Source organism: Hippoglossus stenolepis, chromosome 14 (genome assembly GCF_022539355.2).
Source record: "Hippoglossus stenolepis isolate QCI-W04-F060 chromosome 14, HSTE1.2, whole genome shotgun sequence".
NCBI classification, from domain to species: Eukaryota; Metazoa; Chordata; class Actinopteri; order Pleuronectiformes; family Pleuronectidae; genus Hippoglossus; species Hippoglossus stenolepis.
Genome location: NC_061496.1, coordinates 27,052,245 through 27,067,796, shown reverse-complemented (window position 1 = coordinate 27,067,796; position 15,552 = coordinate 27,052,245). Strand labels below are relative to the sequence as shown.

Genomic DNA, 15,552 nt, shown 5'->3' with positions numbered 1-15,552 from the left:
TCTCGCGACCCCCTCTGTGTCTCGGGACCCCCACTTTGGGAACCCCTGTACTATATAAGCATCAAACAGCAAGACACTGCACTTGCAACTCCACAGTTTATCTTGAGAGTCATGTGAGGACCTTACCATTTTAGTCTCCTCAGGACCCATATGAAAATCAAGGATGGTCTCAGTGGTGACAATATCATCTTTCTGTGTCATCTGCAAGAGGACAGACACCATGAAAATCTTAGTTTGGGTTTTAAGTAAAAATCACTACATGAAAAAATGTCCAGGCTACCCACCTCTAGAGCCAAGGTCTCCTCATTAGTGATGAAATCTGCTTCTGACTCTTCAGTTGTCTTCTCCTGTGATGGAGCGGAACCTTCGGCAGTAAACCTCCAGAGGAGCGAGAGGTTGGACAGAGCCAGAGGAACCTTCAAAGGGTTCCTCAATGTCAACTCCACTATGACCGGCTCTGCATAGACAAGAATGTCCAGTTCAGTGATAGGATGGCTCATATTATCATTCTATTATACCATGACAAAATAGGGACGCAGTGGTCGGGTCTAATACGGCAAAAATTAAGGCAAATACCACATAATAGGTTGGACTCTCTAGCTCAGAAAACCTTGATGCATTTCATACTGCTTTTTCTCTCCCCACATTGCCTGTCTGCATCCCAACTACTGGTATTAAATAAAAGTCAAAAATGCCTAAAAATCTTTGGCAACAATAAATAGTAATTCCTGATTGACTGTCAAGCATCTGTTAAAAATGTATGTTGGAATTCCTAGCACTTAGGTGTAGACGAACAGGTAGCAGCCTATATACCATTTAAAAACTAGTCCCTCTGTGTCTTACCCTCCACCACAGCCAGTGGGTGGCGCAGGTTGTCCGTTTGGCTGTTCAGGCAGCACTGGTTGGGCTGGAAGTTTGCTGGGACAATTCCCCGGTTGGCAGAAGCCACAAGCTGCTCCTCAAGGCGGCACCACATGGCTGCCAAACCCTGGTCATATTCCTGGTCTAGGGACACATGAGTCGCTGCCTGTTTTTCCCCTGCACATATCAGATAATTAGAATCAGAATTAATGCTTTATTGTTGAATATGATAACTAATAATATCTTTCTCTGTAGTTGTATGGATGAAGCCTACTTTAAGCTTGGAAAGATCAGAATTGATTAATCAGTGTGTTACCTTCTGCAAGGCGGCGCTCATGTCCAAAGTAGACCCTTGTGGCCGAGCTGTGGATGCAGGGCAGAGGCAGCTGGGGGAGGCTCAGCTCATTTCCCCCTATCACACTCTGAAAAGCACACACACACACACACCTTGGTGACTTATGTGACTACTTGGTTTTTATCCTCTTAACCGGTTTTGATTTCATTCATTCATTTTATTTGATTGTCTGTCTATAAAGAGTGCTATACTAATAAATATGAGTTTACGTTTGAAATCGTTTTAAAGAAACCATAACTTGCATCTACACTCGCGTGCTGGATGACCTTCCAGCCTGTGTCTGTTCCACTCTTGTAAGAGGAAAAACAAGCTAAACTTTAAGACACTCTGAACTTCAGCCGTGCACCACTTTCCTCAATAGCCGAGTGTGCTGCTGTGCAGGCTACCACTTGAGCTTAGATGTTACTGTGAAAGGACATTTGATACAGAGTCTGCTTCATAAGGATAAGGATGGTGGCACAGTTTTCGCAATTACAGTTTTCTCTGTGCACCACCACAATGGGTTTGACATAAAAGTATAGACTTTTAACTTTCACTCAAGAAGTTCAACAAAAACAGCAGATTAGCCATTTGGGAGTGCCAGCTATTGTTTTCATAGTTGTACCATCCAAGTGTTTACATGATGTGTAATGATGTGTAATTTTAGCATTTATTGTAAAAGAAGTAACTGTAGTTACCTTATAAACATAGAGATATTCTCTAAGAAAGGCGCCCTGCTGCGTGGCCGTCTGTCTGCTATCATTGGTCAGGATCTGTTTGAAGGCTATTACAGCGTTGTCTGGTTGGCGAAGTGTGAAGGACTGACGGCCGATTGTGAAGTTGATATGGTCTTCTGCCAAAGACCAGCCCCTCTCCTTGTACACCTGCATGGCTTGGCAGTAACAGCGCAGTGCATGCCTCCTCTACATGTAGAGACAGAAGAGAGAGCAAGTGATAGGAGAAAGAAGTGTGTGTGAGGTAAACCCAGAAAGATAAAGAAAGAGGAGAACAATAAGTGTGATGTCCATTTAGTCAGCCCATTAGACATGATTCATAATGGATTGCTGAAAACACAATTCAATTATTATTTGTCTTCCACATCTTCCAACTAAAATAAGTTTCACCTGACCTGAGTGTGTTTATTGTGAATTCAAGATGCAAATTCAAGAATTTCACATAGTAAATCTAAGTTTGTGTGATTACATACATGGCTTCAACTAGTCAGGCTTAAAATATAAGGAGTTAAATAAAAGGAGAGTTATCCCCAAATGTGTCATAGACAAGCTCATCACAACATTCAGAGGTATAAACTTGGACCCCAGCATCAGACCACATAGAACAGTGGTGGTTGAAGAGCTCACCTGTCCCGCTTTGCTGAAACGGTGACCAGCCAGGATCATATGGAAGGCAAACTTGCGCACCATGGGGTTCCGCATATTAATAAAGCAATGGGCGGCCTGTTCCAACAGCAGAGCACTGCGCAGGTCAGAGTCCTGTACAAAAAAAGTAACATTTTCAGAGCAGAATTAATCCACCACATTTTCACTTGATGATTCTACCTCTGTGTACTAATCAACCTAGATACTCAGGCCTACACATTTATGACTGTAAAATTATGGAACATCTGTCTACCTACTAATTGTACAAATGTCTGCGTGTATGTATGTGGAACACATCTCGCAAACCATTCATTTTATCGGCTTTAGACTTGGCATGTGTATCTTTAATGCCCCGAAGAAGTGCAGTGTTGAATTTTGTGCAAATTGGACATGTGATAGGTTGAACATTATAAAAAAAAGTTATTAACAGGCAAACAGCGCTTTGAAGTCAGTGGGGGGCAGGGCTAAACAGGCAGCCTGTGGACCAAGTTGAACATGTCTTTCTTTACGGCCCCTCATAACCTGCAGACAGCAATTGGTGGCCCGCGGGCCAAAACTGCCCCCGCAGCAATAATATTTGGCCTACATGATCATTTTGATAATTAGACTTTATTTATTTCACCATATTGGCCTGACACAGACATTCAAGGATGCTCTGTCATGGCAGCAACGTTTACAGAATCAATTCCTCTTTTTACAATTTGTCTTCAAAGTAAAAGCACAATGTGTATTCTAGGGGGCGAGCCAGAGAAAAACCACAGAAACTCTGAAACTATGATGTGTGGGGTTCCTCACCTCGCTGGTCATCTTTATGAGGAGAGTCGCAGCCTCAGAGTACTTTCCCTGACTCTTGAGTATCTCAGCACTGAGTAAAGCAGAACGCTCAGCCAACACCATGTTCCTGTAGAGGGCAGAAGGAAGAGGTGCTGTCAGGAGAACAAACTCTCATATCCTCCAATGAAGAGGCGTTCACATGTGGATCACAGGACATTTAGGCTAAAAACATGATGTAAATGACCTCGTTTCGAGTCGAATATGAATGTTGGGGCTTGCGAACACTTGGATGACACCACAGGAGCAGTATGGAGGCATTTTCAGTTGTTTTTTTACAATTTGCAATGTTGTGTTCACTCAAAATGCATTTTCATAGTGAAGAGAGGTTTGCAAGCTTCATGAGAATTTGGAGAAACTGTGATGAGGTAAACTTGTTTCAGGTGAAGGGCCAAACAATACAGAGTGCCGTTTATGCGTGACTGATGTGATTGGGTCAGAAATATTAAACAGAGCCTTGAACTGAACAACAATCTTTGTAGTTACATCTGACTTGGTCTGGAAGTGGTCTTTGCATTTGATCAGGTGCAGCCTGAAAACAATATATAATAGTTTTGTTTTTTGTTACATTTTCTAAGTAGTGTTTATTGATAATTAAAAATCCGATGGGATTTACAAACCTAAAACCCAGAGGATAACTGTTTTGCAGTCAGAGGGTCAAGGCTCACAGTGATCACACATTAATACGTGAATAACTATGAAGTAGACATTTTAAATTTACACAAAATTTGAATAAAAATAAACATAATGGCATATTAAGCTACTGAAACTTTGGTTGGCGAAACTACAACTTAAAAATACTCTGATAAACTGTAAATTAGCATGAAAGCCAGAAAAAAAAGGATTTATGAGGTCATACTTGCAGACATCCCTGTACGTCTGTATTGAGGTGTCCATGTAGTGAGCTGGATATGGTCGGGGAGCTCCAGCCTGCAGAAAGGCTGACACTGCAGCCATTTCCTACAGAGGATGACAGAATGGACGGATTTTATCAAGACAGGAGGGCAGAGAAAACAGAAGGATTGAGATTCTGATTTCACATGTAGGATTTTAAGTGAGACTGAGTGTGTAGTTTTTAACAGAAGAGCAAACCAATTCTCCTTCCTACAAATGACAACTTAAATTGATAAGCAACGACTGCTCAAGTCCATCCACTCAGGGGTTCAGCTGTTACAGCCTGTGTAATGTTAGATATTACTGTGAAACTGACTCGACCAAACAAAATAATCACAGTGTTTGGCAAAAATCTCCCTGAAATTAAAGAAAAACATTGCCTGAACATAAGACTGTTTTAGGTTTGCTGCCAATCTTCTTCTGACTTAAACATGTAATGTTAAGACTGTGCTCTGTCAATAACCACACTAAGTTGATACACTTAACAAAAACAGAGGATTACAAGTTTCACTCAGCAAAAAACCTGTGCTCATTACTTAAAAAAAATTTGACCTGAAGTTGAACTACTAGCTCGACAGTCCTGCTATAGACCAAGCGTTCTTAATGCAGCTTCAAAATTTAAATTGGGGTATTATTGCCATCAACACATGGTCCACATAAGAACAGAAAGACAGATGTATGCGAGTGTCCATGTTCTCACCAGTGCCCCTGCAGCATACAGCATGGCCTGGTCTGACAGGAAGTCTTTCTTGGCAGTGTGGTAACAGCTGTAGGCCAGCTCGTAGTGCTGAACTAGGAAGCACAGGTCGGCCATCTTTCTGATCTGCAACTCAGGGGCTTCTGGGGGATATCTGACATCATAGAAGTGAAACAACAAACCAGACTTTTACAGTAAATACATACAATAATATTTACACTAGATAGTAAAGGGTCTAGTTTGATTAGGACTCAAAGCACTTTAAATTACAGTTACAGCCTTCATGTGTATAAATGCACGGGAGCCTGGTTTATATCTCATATAAAGCAACAGAGAGCTTACAGAAGGCCACAGGTGCTCTTTGGTTCACTGATGCTCTTCTCCGGAGCTTTCCCACCACCAAACCACTTCTTGGTTGCAGTGAACAGAGACCGACTCAGACCTTTCCTGGACACCAGCTGCAGACAGAGAGGCAGATCATGTGTCTTAGTGCTGGAAGGTTGAGAGGGGCTCAATGCAATTACTGCAACTCAGGGTTCAACAGTTATGGGGTAAAACACAAACTCCTTATCAAATAACACATGATGACATCACTGCTCCCAGACAACACCAAAAAACACATCACTTATTCCTTGCTTGGCCAAACTTTTCAGAAAATTTCAATGAAATACGTATTAATGTTTTTTTCAATATCATACAAACAAGATCTAATGAAAACATTTCAAATGTGACAGGTGAGAAGTGCAATTTGAAATCTACAGAAATTACACGCAGTTGTCAACTTGTGCAGTTGAATACAACAGTCCTGCAATATATAATCATTCAGTCATGAAGGATATGATGTTCAGTTTGTGATGAAACTGTTGATTTATTTGTACTATCATTTTGGGGGCTGCAGTGTGGGCGACTGTTTAACTACATTTAGTTATACTGAGAGGACAGTCTATTATTTTGTCCACTCCTTTGATTCATTGATTAATAAGGGTAGGCTACATAACAAATATTTCTATGTATATTTCAATACCATTTAACAGTACCACAAACTACATCGTCCAAAATGAACAAACAATTGACAACAACAACACTTCAACTCTGATTTTCCCAATCAGTTCATTTTAAGGGAGATGCATTTGGACCAAAAGACGTATTCTGTTCACTGTAAAAGTTGTGAATTGTTTTGGTAATAATTGAACATATTTCAGGAGAAACGGAAACTGAAATAATGTCTGAAGCATGGTGGGGGGGTCAAGACCTGGCTATGTACCTGGTCGTTGAGTTGCCTAATGTTCTTCTCAATGTGTGGTAGGAGGCCTCTGGAGGTAAACTCTTGGATGAACTGTCGGATGTGGTCGTGGTCGTTCAGGGTCAGACATGCCCCGTGGCTCCCTGCTCCTCCTGCCACACTCTCTGGATCTCTTGCACCTTTCTTGACAGCAGTGTTAAGTGCACTGAGAGTGTGTAGGCTCCCAGAGCTGCTTACTGTGTCTAGCTGGAGAGGATGGTTTTCCAGGCTGTTAGACACTCCATCTGGTAGCAAACAGGAAACAACATCACAACATGATCTTTAGTCTTCACTTGCTTTATCAGTGCTGGATTTGTCACAGTAACCAAAGAACTCACAGCAGCCGAATCAGACAACTTGACACAAAACATTACAGGACTCTATATCCTGTTGTTTATGCAGGAGATTTTTGATTAAAGTATCTTATCAGTACACTCATTTCTTTATTCAATTTCAGTCCTTTCAAAGAAACCTGTTTATAATAAACTTTAACTTTATTTGTAAAGCACATTTCATACAAGAAATGCAGCTCAAAGTGCTTTTTGTAAGAATTATGTTTAAATATGGACACAGACAGCACACTAGATTTTTTAGTAGTCATTTTGCAGCTCATTCCATCTGTAGGGAGCATACAAATGTGAATATGTGACACAATTAATGTTAAAATATCATGTGACCTGACCTTGTAAAAACTGTAGTTATACTAGACCAAAGCAACGAGACAGTGTTTGCAATAGACACATAAGCCATTTTATATATTTACATTTATATACTATTTAAATGCATATGCTTATATACATACAACCATACATGTGAATATGGTCCAAATGTCTGAGACCATGTTAGTATATGAGGGAACTGTTGAATTAACTGACCTTTTTCTGTTGAGTAATGGTAGTCCACTTCAGCTGCACTGACACTGTTCTCAACTGGAGCACTATTCACAGTTAGATCATCAAGTATCTCCTGTAGTAAGGTTCACAAAGTTAACACAAGGCATATTTTTAGTGTCACATATAACAGACTAATACTTTGATTCATGTGTTGCAATTTTGCCATTCCTGCTGTGATGAACTGAACGTATTGAATGAGTGAAAGCACATATGTTTGGGTTGCACATGGTTCAGTCACAATCAGTCCTCTTTTGTTTGTATGTTAGTGGAAGTGTCCTTGGGGTAAATCAAACTGTGACCAATTGGTATGATATAAGCTGCAGCGACCACTCTGTCCATGACTGTAGTTACTTTGAACATTCCCATGGCAATAAGCGAAACACACTTGAGTGTGTTATCTCCATCAGCGGCTTATACAGCCTTCCAGTCTCCCGTCCTTGCAGACTTGACACCAACGGATCAAGCCACAACTTTAGTGCGCAAAGCCTGTCTGCAAGTCTGGAAGGTGAATGCTTGGATTCTGCACAATGGGTCTAAAGCTTGAAGACTCACAAAGACACTACATTGTTGTTGGCGTACGCAATGATGCTGGACCAAGTGCAGTCACTGTATGTGTAGGAAGCTGCGTTGCTTACCTGGTTGTGCAGATTATTCCTGTGTAGGTATTGACTCCAGGGGTCTGGAATCTGTTCGTCTTCTTCAGTGGACAAGGTACGAGAATTCATCTTCAACAGATAGCAGCCCTGAGGACCATACCTCTGTTTCATATCCTCATACACTGTTTCTGCCCTGGAGAGGAAAGAGGGAACACTTACTCTTACCAATGCCAAAATATGAATAATATTCCATAAAAAATGGAACATCAAGACCGATACACTACCTTAGATGGTGTAATGTACAGTAGTACAACACAAACTGACAGATGTGCAGAAATCTATAAATGTGAGTAGTAAAGCTTCTTTCAATACCTCTGTTCATCCCCCTCACTCATGTCATGTAGTAAAACGTAGTACTTGAGGGTGTTGGGGATGAACCACTTGGGGTTAGTGTATTCTCCACTGTGCTGAATCCTGTGCTGCTCCTGGGAAAGCTTGAGAAACTGCTCCACAGGGACTGCCTCAGTGGAGGACACCACCAGGAGGCCTGTCACAATCAGGACGTCAAGGACACAACACTAAACCATGAAGAGCAATCAGAGAATGGCAGATACACCAAACCAGGAAGGTCTATGGGAGCAGAAGACTACTGCTAGTAATACTTAAACTACTTATCATAAGTAATAATTTTATTGTACTGAGTAAAGTTGTCATTTCATGGATTTATCATATAATACAGTAACAGCATTATCTAATGCTATGAATACACTAAATGGCATTGCCCTTGCTGCCATTGAAACCGGAGTTATCTGTGATCGCAATTTGTCCTTTGATTCACATTCAAAACAAATTTAAAAGACTTCCTTTTTTCACCAACATAACATTGCAAAAGTCAGGCACGTCCTGTCTCAGAAAGATGCAGAAACATTAGTCCACACCTTCGTTAATTCCTGACTTGACTATTGTAATTCCCTATTATCAGGCTCCACCAGTAAGTCTTATAATACTCTACAGTTTAACCAAATTGCTGAAGCACTTGTACCGACAAGAACCAGGAAAAGAGATCACATTTCTCCTTTATTAGCTTCACTACACTGGCTTCCCGTTAAATTTAGAATAGAATTTAAAATCCTCACTGACAAAGCCCTTAATAATATGGCACCATCATACCTTGAAGAGCTCATTGTACCATAATCACGCAACTAGAGCACTGAGCTCCCAGAATTCAGGCTTACTTTTCGTACCTAAAGTCTCCAAAAGTAGAGTGGATTATTATTGCGACTAGACTGACTAGATATACAATATGCCTCATTAAATAGACAAGCATTTTTTGCAATACTGCTATACTTGAAACATTAATATACCTCTCTAACTTATGTTAGACACTTCTTTTCTCATCAATGTTGTAAATAGTTATTTTGTGGATGTACTCTGTTACAAGTGCAATCCATTGCACTCTGAGGTTTCTACATTATTTTCCCCTGCTAACGGGCCATTTTTGGTAGTTTTTCCTTACTGTTGCTGAGGGTTAAGAATAGAATGGAGGTAGGTAGCACCTTGTTAAGCCCTGGGAGACAAATTGTGACTTGTGAATATGGGTTATACAAATAAAATTTGATTGATTGATAGATAACAGCATTTGTGGTAGTGACAGCTTTTCGACTAGTGAACACTTTTTACTTGTAATTGTATCAATTACAATGCTGAATTAATTAAAAATACTATGCAATTGATAATCTATCTTTCCCGATTGATATTGCAACTTCAGCTTCTATTGCAAATATTTAAAAAAAATATATTATTGATACATTTATTGAGGAATTGAAATAGTTGCATACTTGAGTTATATTCAAATACAATCATGGTCTGTGTTATATTCAATAACCCAGTATAGATGATAATGACAAACTCCTGGTATTCATATGATGATCCCTCATATACTGACTAAACAAGCGTCTCGACCCAGAATGCCAAAGGTCCAGGGTCAGAACCTTCACAGACCATGAACACCTGCTTGTTTTTCAATCAGCTTCTTCTTATGAGCTGCACGGTTTTATATTATCTCACTATCAACAGCCACAATTTGAACAGTTTCCCTAATATCACACATTTGGTTTTAAATATTACCAAACTGATTTGAAGTAAGACTGTGATGTCATGTTCTTCTAAAAATAAGTGAAAAGTACAACATGATATTGCAACACTGAGCCCAAACAAAGCTTAATCTTATTATAATTCTTAAGATTGACCTGAGCAGAGCATGTTGACTCTTGATGACCCAGTTTTGTATGCTGATTGAAGGATACAGGCGAGGTAGTGATTGAGGAACTCGTGGTCAGAGGCAGGCATTGATTGGAGGAAGTTCTCTCTGTAGGTTTCAAACCAGGGCGTGGTTGCTAGAAACACAAATATAAAGTGAGATAGATTATATACATCATCAATTGTTTAATACTATATAGTTTTTGGTGTCTAGCTGATAAGTAAAAAAAATCCTTGCTTTTAGTTTGTTTGATTTTGTTGTGAAAACATACATAATGACATGCCTATTACTAAAGTAGTTGTATCCCATATTCATCAAGATAAAACAACTTGCACTGACAAGTGAGATGTTGCATTTTCATCTTTAAGCCTTAATATGTAATGGCTTTTTATGAGTTGCTAAACCAAACAAGCACAGAGAAAATTGGTGCAGGGTATGTGCTGCTTTCAGCCCATTCATTTTGGTGTCCGAAGGTCAGAGGGGGGGATTAACCAGAATGCATTGCTAGCACAGTGACTGCCTTGATACTAATCTACAGACCTTGGTTCCATGTCATTTACTTACCATCTCTCATTTCCTGTACTCTAATTCTTATTTAATTAAGGTAGAAAATGCTAAATTAAATGATCTGTTTTAATAAACAGTAATGATTTCATAATAATTTGAAGAGTATCAGAGGTGGTTTTGGTTGCATTTGCTCAAACAGATTTCTTAAACTGCCACCTATCCTCTGTAAAAACAGGGGTATGGCTTTATAAAAATTGAATCTACCCAACACCAATACTGCACCTGTTTGATTTTGGACAAAGTAAGCTAATAAGCATCTCCCATGTCACAAAAATATATTATAAAATAAAGATGACATAGTATTGTGGAACTGGGTGCACATGTATAAGTTTTCCCTGCAATGCCCCATTTTACCATCCAGTAAGCTATATATGCGCCCTCTAACCTATATTTGCATACTGATACCATTCTTTGACTCTTCAGACCTGTCAAAAGGAAGAAGTGAAATTTCAATGATTGCGTTGCATTGATGAGGTGCTCCAACACAGGAACAATTACAACACAAATGTTTTTAATTGCAGCACCCATTTTATATATTAATATAACATTTTACAGTTTTAAAACTAATTACATGAGGAGGACCTGTAAACCATCATCAGCAATGATATACCAGTCATTATTATTCATTCCACATGTGAAAAACGATTAATAACGCATATATAGCTCTCAAGGTAAACCATACTTCAGAAAATACACAATTCATGGCTGCAATGTTAATTAAAAAAGAATGATATCAGTCATCACTCATTAACAGGAATTTGAGATAATTCTTATAAATTAGCCTATAATTGAAATTTGTTTAGATAATACAATCAAGGAAACACAAGAAAAAGTTCCATAAGATAGGATCACCGTGTATTGTAGAAAAGTGTGTGCACACCTGCTCTACGTATGAGTGAAGTGTACATTCTGCTTTTATAAATACCAGTTTGTGTGTGGAAGATGGCAGGAGCATGGCTTTGTGTGTATGCATTGGCATCTTCTAATAGTTACAAGACAAGTTATAATATCATGTGTCACATATAAAAAACCATCCACCACTGTGTATGAAGCAGAGACACCCAAAATTCACTGCAGCTATTGGAAACTAGAGGGAGAGGAGGAAGGCAGGTGTGGAGTCGAGAGGACTACGACTATCCACACATGAGCCATGAGACAGTGATACCTGTGCAGTGCTCTGAGGTGCTGATTTCCAACAGTGTTTCTCTCCAGACACTGTACCATGGGAGGCTAGCTTTAAGAGAGTGATCTGATAGGTGGAAGCAGAGAGCCAGGGCTAATGTTAGTTACATCCCATTTCCTTCAAGGTCCATTCATTCTAAATGAGTTTACAGATGATCAACGGAAAAACCAGGGAGAAGAGTCATAGTAGAGGTCGGACACGTCATTATTGAAGTCCCAAGGGCTTTTGTCATAAGTTTAACTACTAAAAATGCTAATGGTGTCATTTTAATAGTACAGATCAGACTCAAACGTGTCAGTAATTCTCAAATAAATTAACAGTTCTCCTATTTCACTTCTTTCCAATTATTTCATACAGTCAAGACCAGACAAATTAGGACAGTTAGAAATGTTTGTTCAGGACTCATCATATGCACATCACTGTCCTTACTAGAGGTTGATTAAACTGTAAATGCTAAAGGCATAGTTTTTCAGTAAAGGGGAAGACAGCCAAATGAGTTGTTGATGTTAAGCATTATACCACTTGTACCTTACTGAATCTTATTGACTGTGGCAGTAACCAGTAAGATGTATACTGATACATTTCTGTAGCTCTTTTAGGTAGGTACTTGACTTGAGGTGGGCACAGGCCATATACACACCACAACAGTGAGTTCTACTATAAACAAGTGTTAGCGCTTTGTGATTATAGGCCCATGTTGCAGTTTACATCTCTGTCTGTCCAGAATCTAATATATGAAACATATATCAAATATAGATAGATAGACGGATAGATAGATAGAGTGAAGACTTTGGGTTTATGAAGTGCATTTTATCATAATTAGCATTTTAATTATTTAGTTATGGCCAAATGTTTGACTAATTAGGTCACAGTGACCTTGACCTCTGACTTTTGATCATTAAAATCTTATCAGTTAAATCTTGAGCCTATGTGAATATTTGTGCCAAAGAAGAATGAAGGAATTCCCCCAGAGAAGCACTGATATATAGTGTTCACCAGAGTGGGATGGGCGGCCAGACAACACAAACACATAAAATTGTATTAGTTTGTTAATTCGTAACTATGGTGTAATTTATTTTTGTCTATGAAGGAGTAACCTTGATAACACAATTACCAATAATAATAATAATTCCATGAAATTTCAGTGCAATAGTTGCTGCTGGAGCTTTTCAACTGCATATTGTCCCTCAGTACATAACTCGAAAAGAAATCATTAACTACACAAAAAAGTTTGTTTATGTAATGTGTTTTGGTGATAAAATTACAATTGGCTGATATATACACAGTATAATTGACTTTTACAAGCTCTTGTCCTTACCACTGAAGTTGAGGTCATAATCTCCTGCTGTGATGGCATTGGTCACAGCGCCCTCTTGTGGCTGACAGGCTAACACCACTTCATTGAGCAGCCGGCGCTGGGTGGGGCTGAGAGCAGCAGATGCTGTGTTTGGGCTTGTCACCACATTATTGATGCAGATGCGCAGGTTTTTCACGACCTGCACCTGGTTATTGGGGTCCCGGATGTGACCTAGAGGAGAAAAACACTTTGTTCAGTCACTCAGGAGAGTAAATCACTGGATCGCACAGTATTAAAAAGTTGCAAAGTTTAACAACATGGCTACGTTCTGGAGGCTTATGACAAATAAATGGTGAATGGTATGTATTTATATAGCACTTTTCTAGTCTTGATGACCACTCAAAGCGCTTTACAGTACAGTTTGCCATTCACACACACACACATTTATACAGTGCATCCATTAGCAGCACTTTTTGTCTTCCTATGACGGACATTCGGGGTTCAGCATCTTGCCCAAGGACACGTCGGCAAGCCGATGGGGAAGACTGGGGATCGAACTGCTAAACTTCTGGTCCATTGCTCTACCACTCAGCCACAGCCGCCCAAATACATTGTGTATTTCTGTTGTGATGTTGGTCTTCTTGTGGTCACAACTGTACTACTGCATCAATGATTTTACTAAATCCTATTAAGAATCTAAAAATTATTTTGTTTGTTTGTCAGTCCATTGATTTTCTTGACTATTGCTCATCTAACAGACTTTAAACTTTGCAGGTGTGTTGCTGAGGGAAGTGCAGTGTGGACTGAATTGTTTTGAATGAGCAGTGTTTGAAACTCCAAAACTAACTCTAACCTTCCCTTCATTTTAAACTGTGCTTGCAACAAAATCAAGTGTAATTTAAAATTAACTTTATTACAACTGCCACCTGCTAATGTGGCAAGTGGTTGTCAAGGTGCCAACACTAACCCAAAGCTCAAACCTTCAGTTTCCACTGCACTTCCTGTGGTCAACAGATATACACCTGTCAAGTTTGAAGTCAATCAGATGAACATTTGTCAAGAAAACCAAAGGACAGACAGAGATTTCTCCATTTATTATTAGGATGAATTTTTTTATCAACTTTATCATATTGCTGGCAAAATACATTCATGGATCTCTTTCCAATCACAGGTATTATCTTTAGTCTTTGAGAATGACTGCAGTACATTTGAAGTATTTGTACTTTGAAGATTGAAAGCCAAGCATGCAAGGGGAGAACAGGCCACACTGAAAGACCCCGGCTGGCTGGAAGGTTCATACCCTGAACATTCTTGATGTGAGCATATGGTGCTAACCACTGCAACTACAGGCATCCTAGATTTTTCTCTTCACTTTTCTCTTAACAGCTTGTACAGACTGAGACAGGTGTCAGGATTAACATTTGTTTAGTCAAACACATTAATAATAGTTAGCATTTGTTTAACAAAATAGTATTTTATACCCTAAAATAAATAGTTTTGTACATGATTATTGCCCCTAAATGTTGCAGTTGTAGGTAAAACTAATTATTCAAATTCAAGCAGTAAACGGCAGTACTGTTAAAGATTTTAAATCCAATAGACTGTCCAGAGTAATTGATGAGGTTAAATCATAGATAACTCTTAAATGACAGAAAAAAAGATAATGAAGAGACACTGACAATCGGAGTTTGGAAGCCTACACCTCACACAGGGACACTAATGAAGGTCCATGAGAGAGCCTATAAAATAACATCCCACGTCCAGTTTTTACCATTTACAGAGTTATGATTTTACTTCAAATTGTCATTACTGTTTCTTTAAGGAATGAATTATCTTTAAAATTTGATTTAAACCCATGCAGCATGCTGGCACCTTCTGTCTGTTCTACCTTAAAAGGGCCCCTGACCTTTTTTTATTGGAGTTTCGTTGGATTTCGTCATATAAATAATTGATTTGATTTATATGAGTAGGTTTTATAAGTGACAAAATTTGTCAAAGATCTGTGGTCTGTTTTGAATTCGTGTCAACAGGTTTTTTTCCTCCCCAGGGATAATTAGTTGCGCTGTGCTACAGTCCCACAGACACATTAAGGCAGAGAAGCTGTTTTTGTGATTCTTGCTGCATATTCTTCTATTAATTACATTTTGCCAGTATGAGACAAAGAAGGACTTGTTGCTTGAAGGATAATTTCTTTTTTGAAAGAGGACCAGCCAATACTGAGCCACACAGAACGCCTGCATTTCTGTGTTTGGGAGAGCAAGAAAATTAAAAACTAGTGCGGGTGATTTATGGCTGTAAAAAATTAATATCTGGTTTACTGTTCAACTCAGACCCATGATTTGTGGACTCATCGTTACTGATGTGATGTTGATGTCGTGTGGCAGACAACTGTGTGCATTACTGCGTGGCATCATCTTTCTCAGTAGTAACCTGGGAATAAAAGCCAATAACACCGAGTTGGGTGTGGCAATTCTTCTT

General features: G+C 39.2%; 1 protein-coding gene across 2 annotated transcripts in view; it reads right to left on the bottom strand.

Annotated features, from left to right (window-relative positions):
- Positions 1-15,552, bottom strand: part of trappc8 (trafficking protein particle complex subunit 8) — a 29,455-nt gene that overhangs the window by 11,712 nt on the left and 2,191 nt on the right. Inside the window, exons 2-18 of one of the 2 annotated variants that reach the window (XM_035176312.2) lie at positions 13,096-13,305; positions 11,760-11,843; positions 10,074-10,163; positions 8,140-8,314; positions 7,807-7,960; positions 7,154-7,244; positions 6,261-6,523; positions 5,339-5,454; positions 5,000-5,150; positions 4,265-4,365; positions 3,370-3,475; positions 2,557-2,688; positions 1,894-2,118; positions 1,178-1,283; positions 844-1,038; positions 285-457; positions 127-201 (exon numbers count right to left, since the gene is read on the bottom strand). In XM_035176312.2, the coding sequence (XP_035032203.1) occupies positions 127-201; positions 285-457; positions 844-1,038; positions 1,178-1,283; positions 1,894-2,118; positions 2,557-2,688; positions 3,370-3,475; positions 4,265-4,365; positions 5,000-5,150; positions 5,339-5,454; positions 6,261-6,523; positions 7,154-7,244; positions 7,807-7,960; positions 8,140-8,314; positions 10,074-10,163; positions 11,760-11,843; positions 13,096-13,305 (2,447 nt within the window). The remainder of the gene's footprint in view (positions 1-126; positions 202-284; positions 458-843; positions 1,039-1,177; positions 1,284-1,893; positions 2,119-2,556; positions 2,689-3,369; positions 3,476-4,264; positions 4,366-4,999; positions 5,151-5,338; positions 5,455-6,260; positions 6,524-7,153; positions 7,245-7,806; positions 7,961-8,139; positions 8,315-10,073; positions 10,164-11,759; positions 11,844-13,095; positions 13,306-15,552) is intronic. The other variant, XM_035176313.2, reaches the window with a different exon arrangement.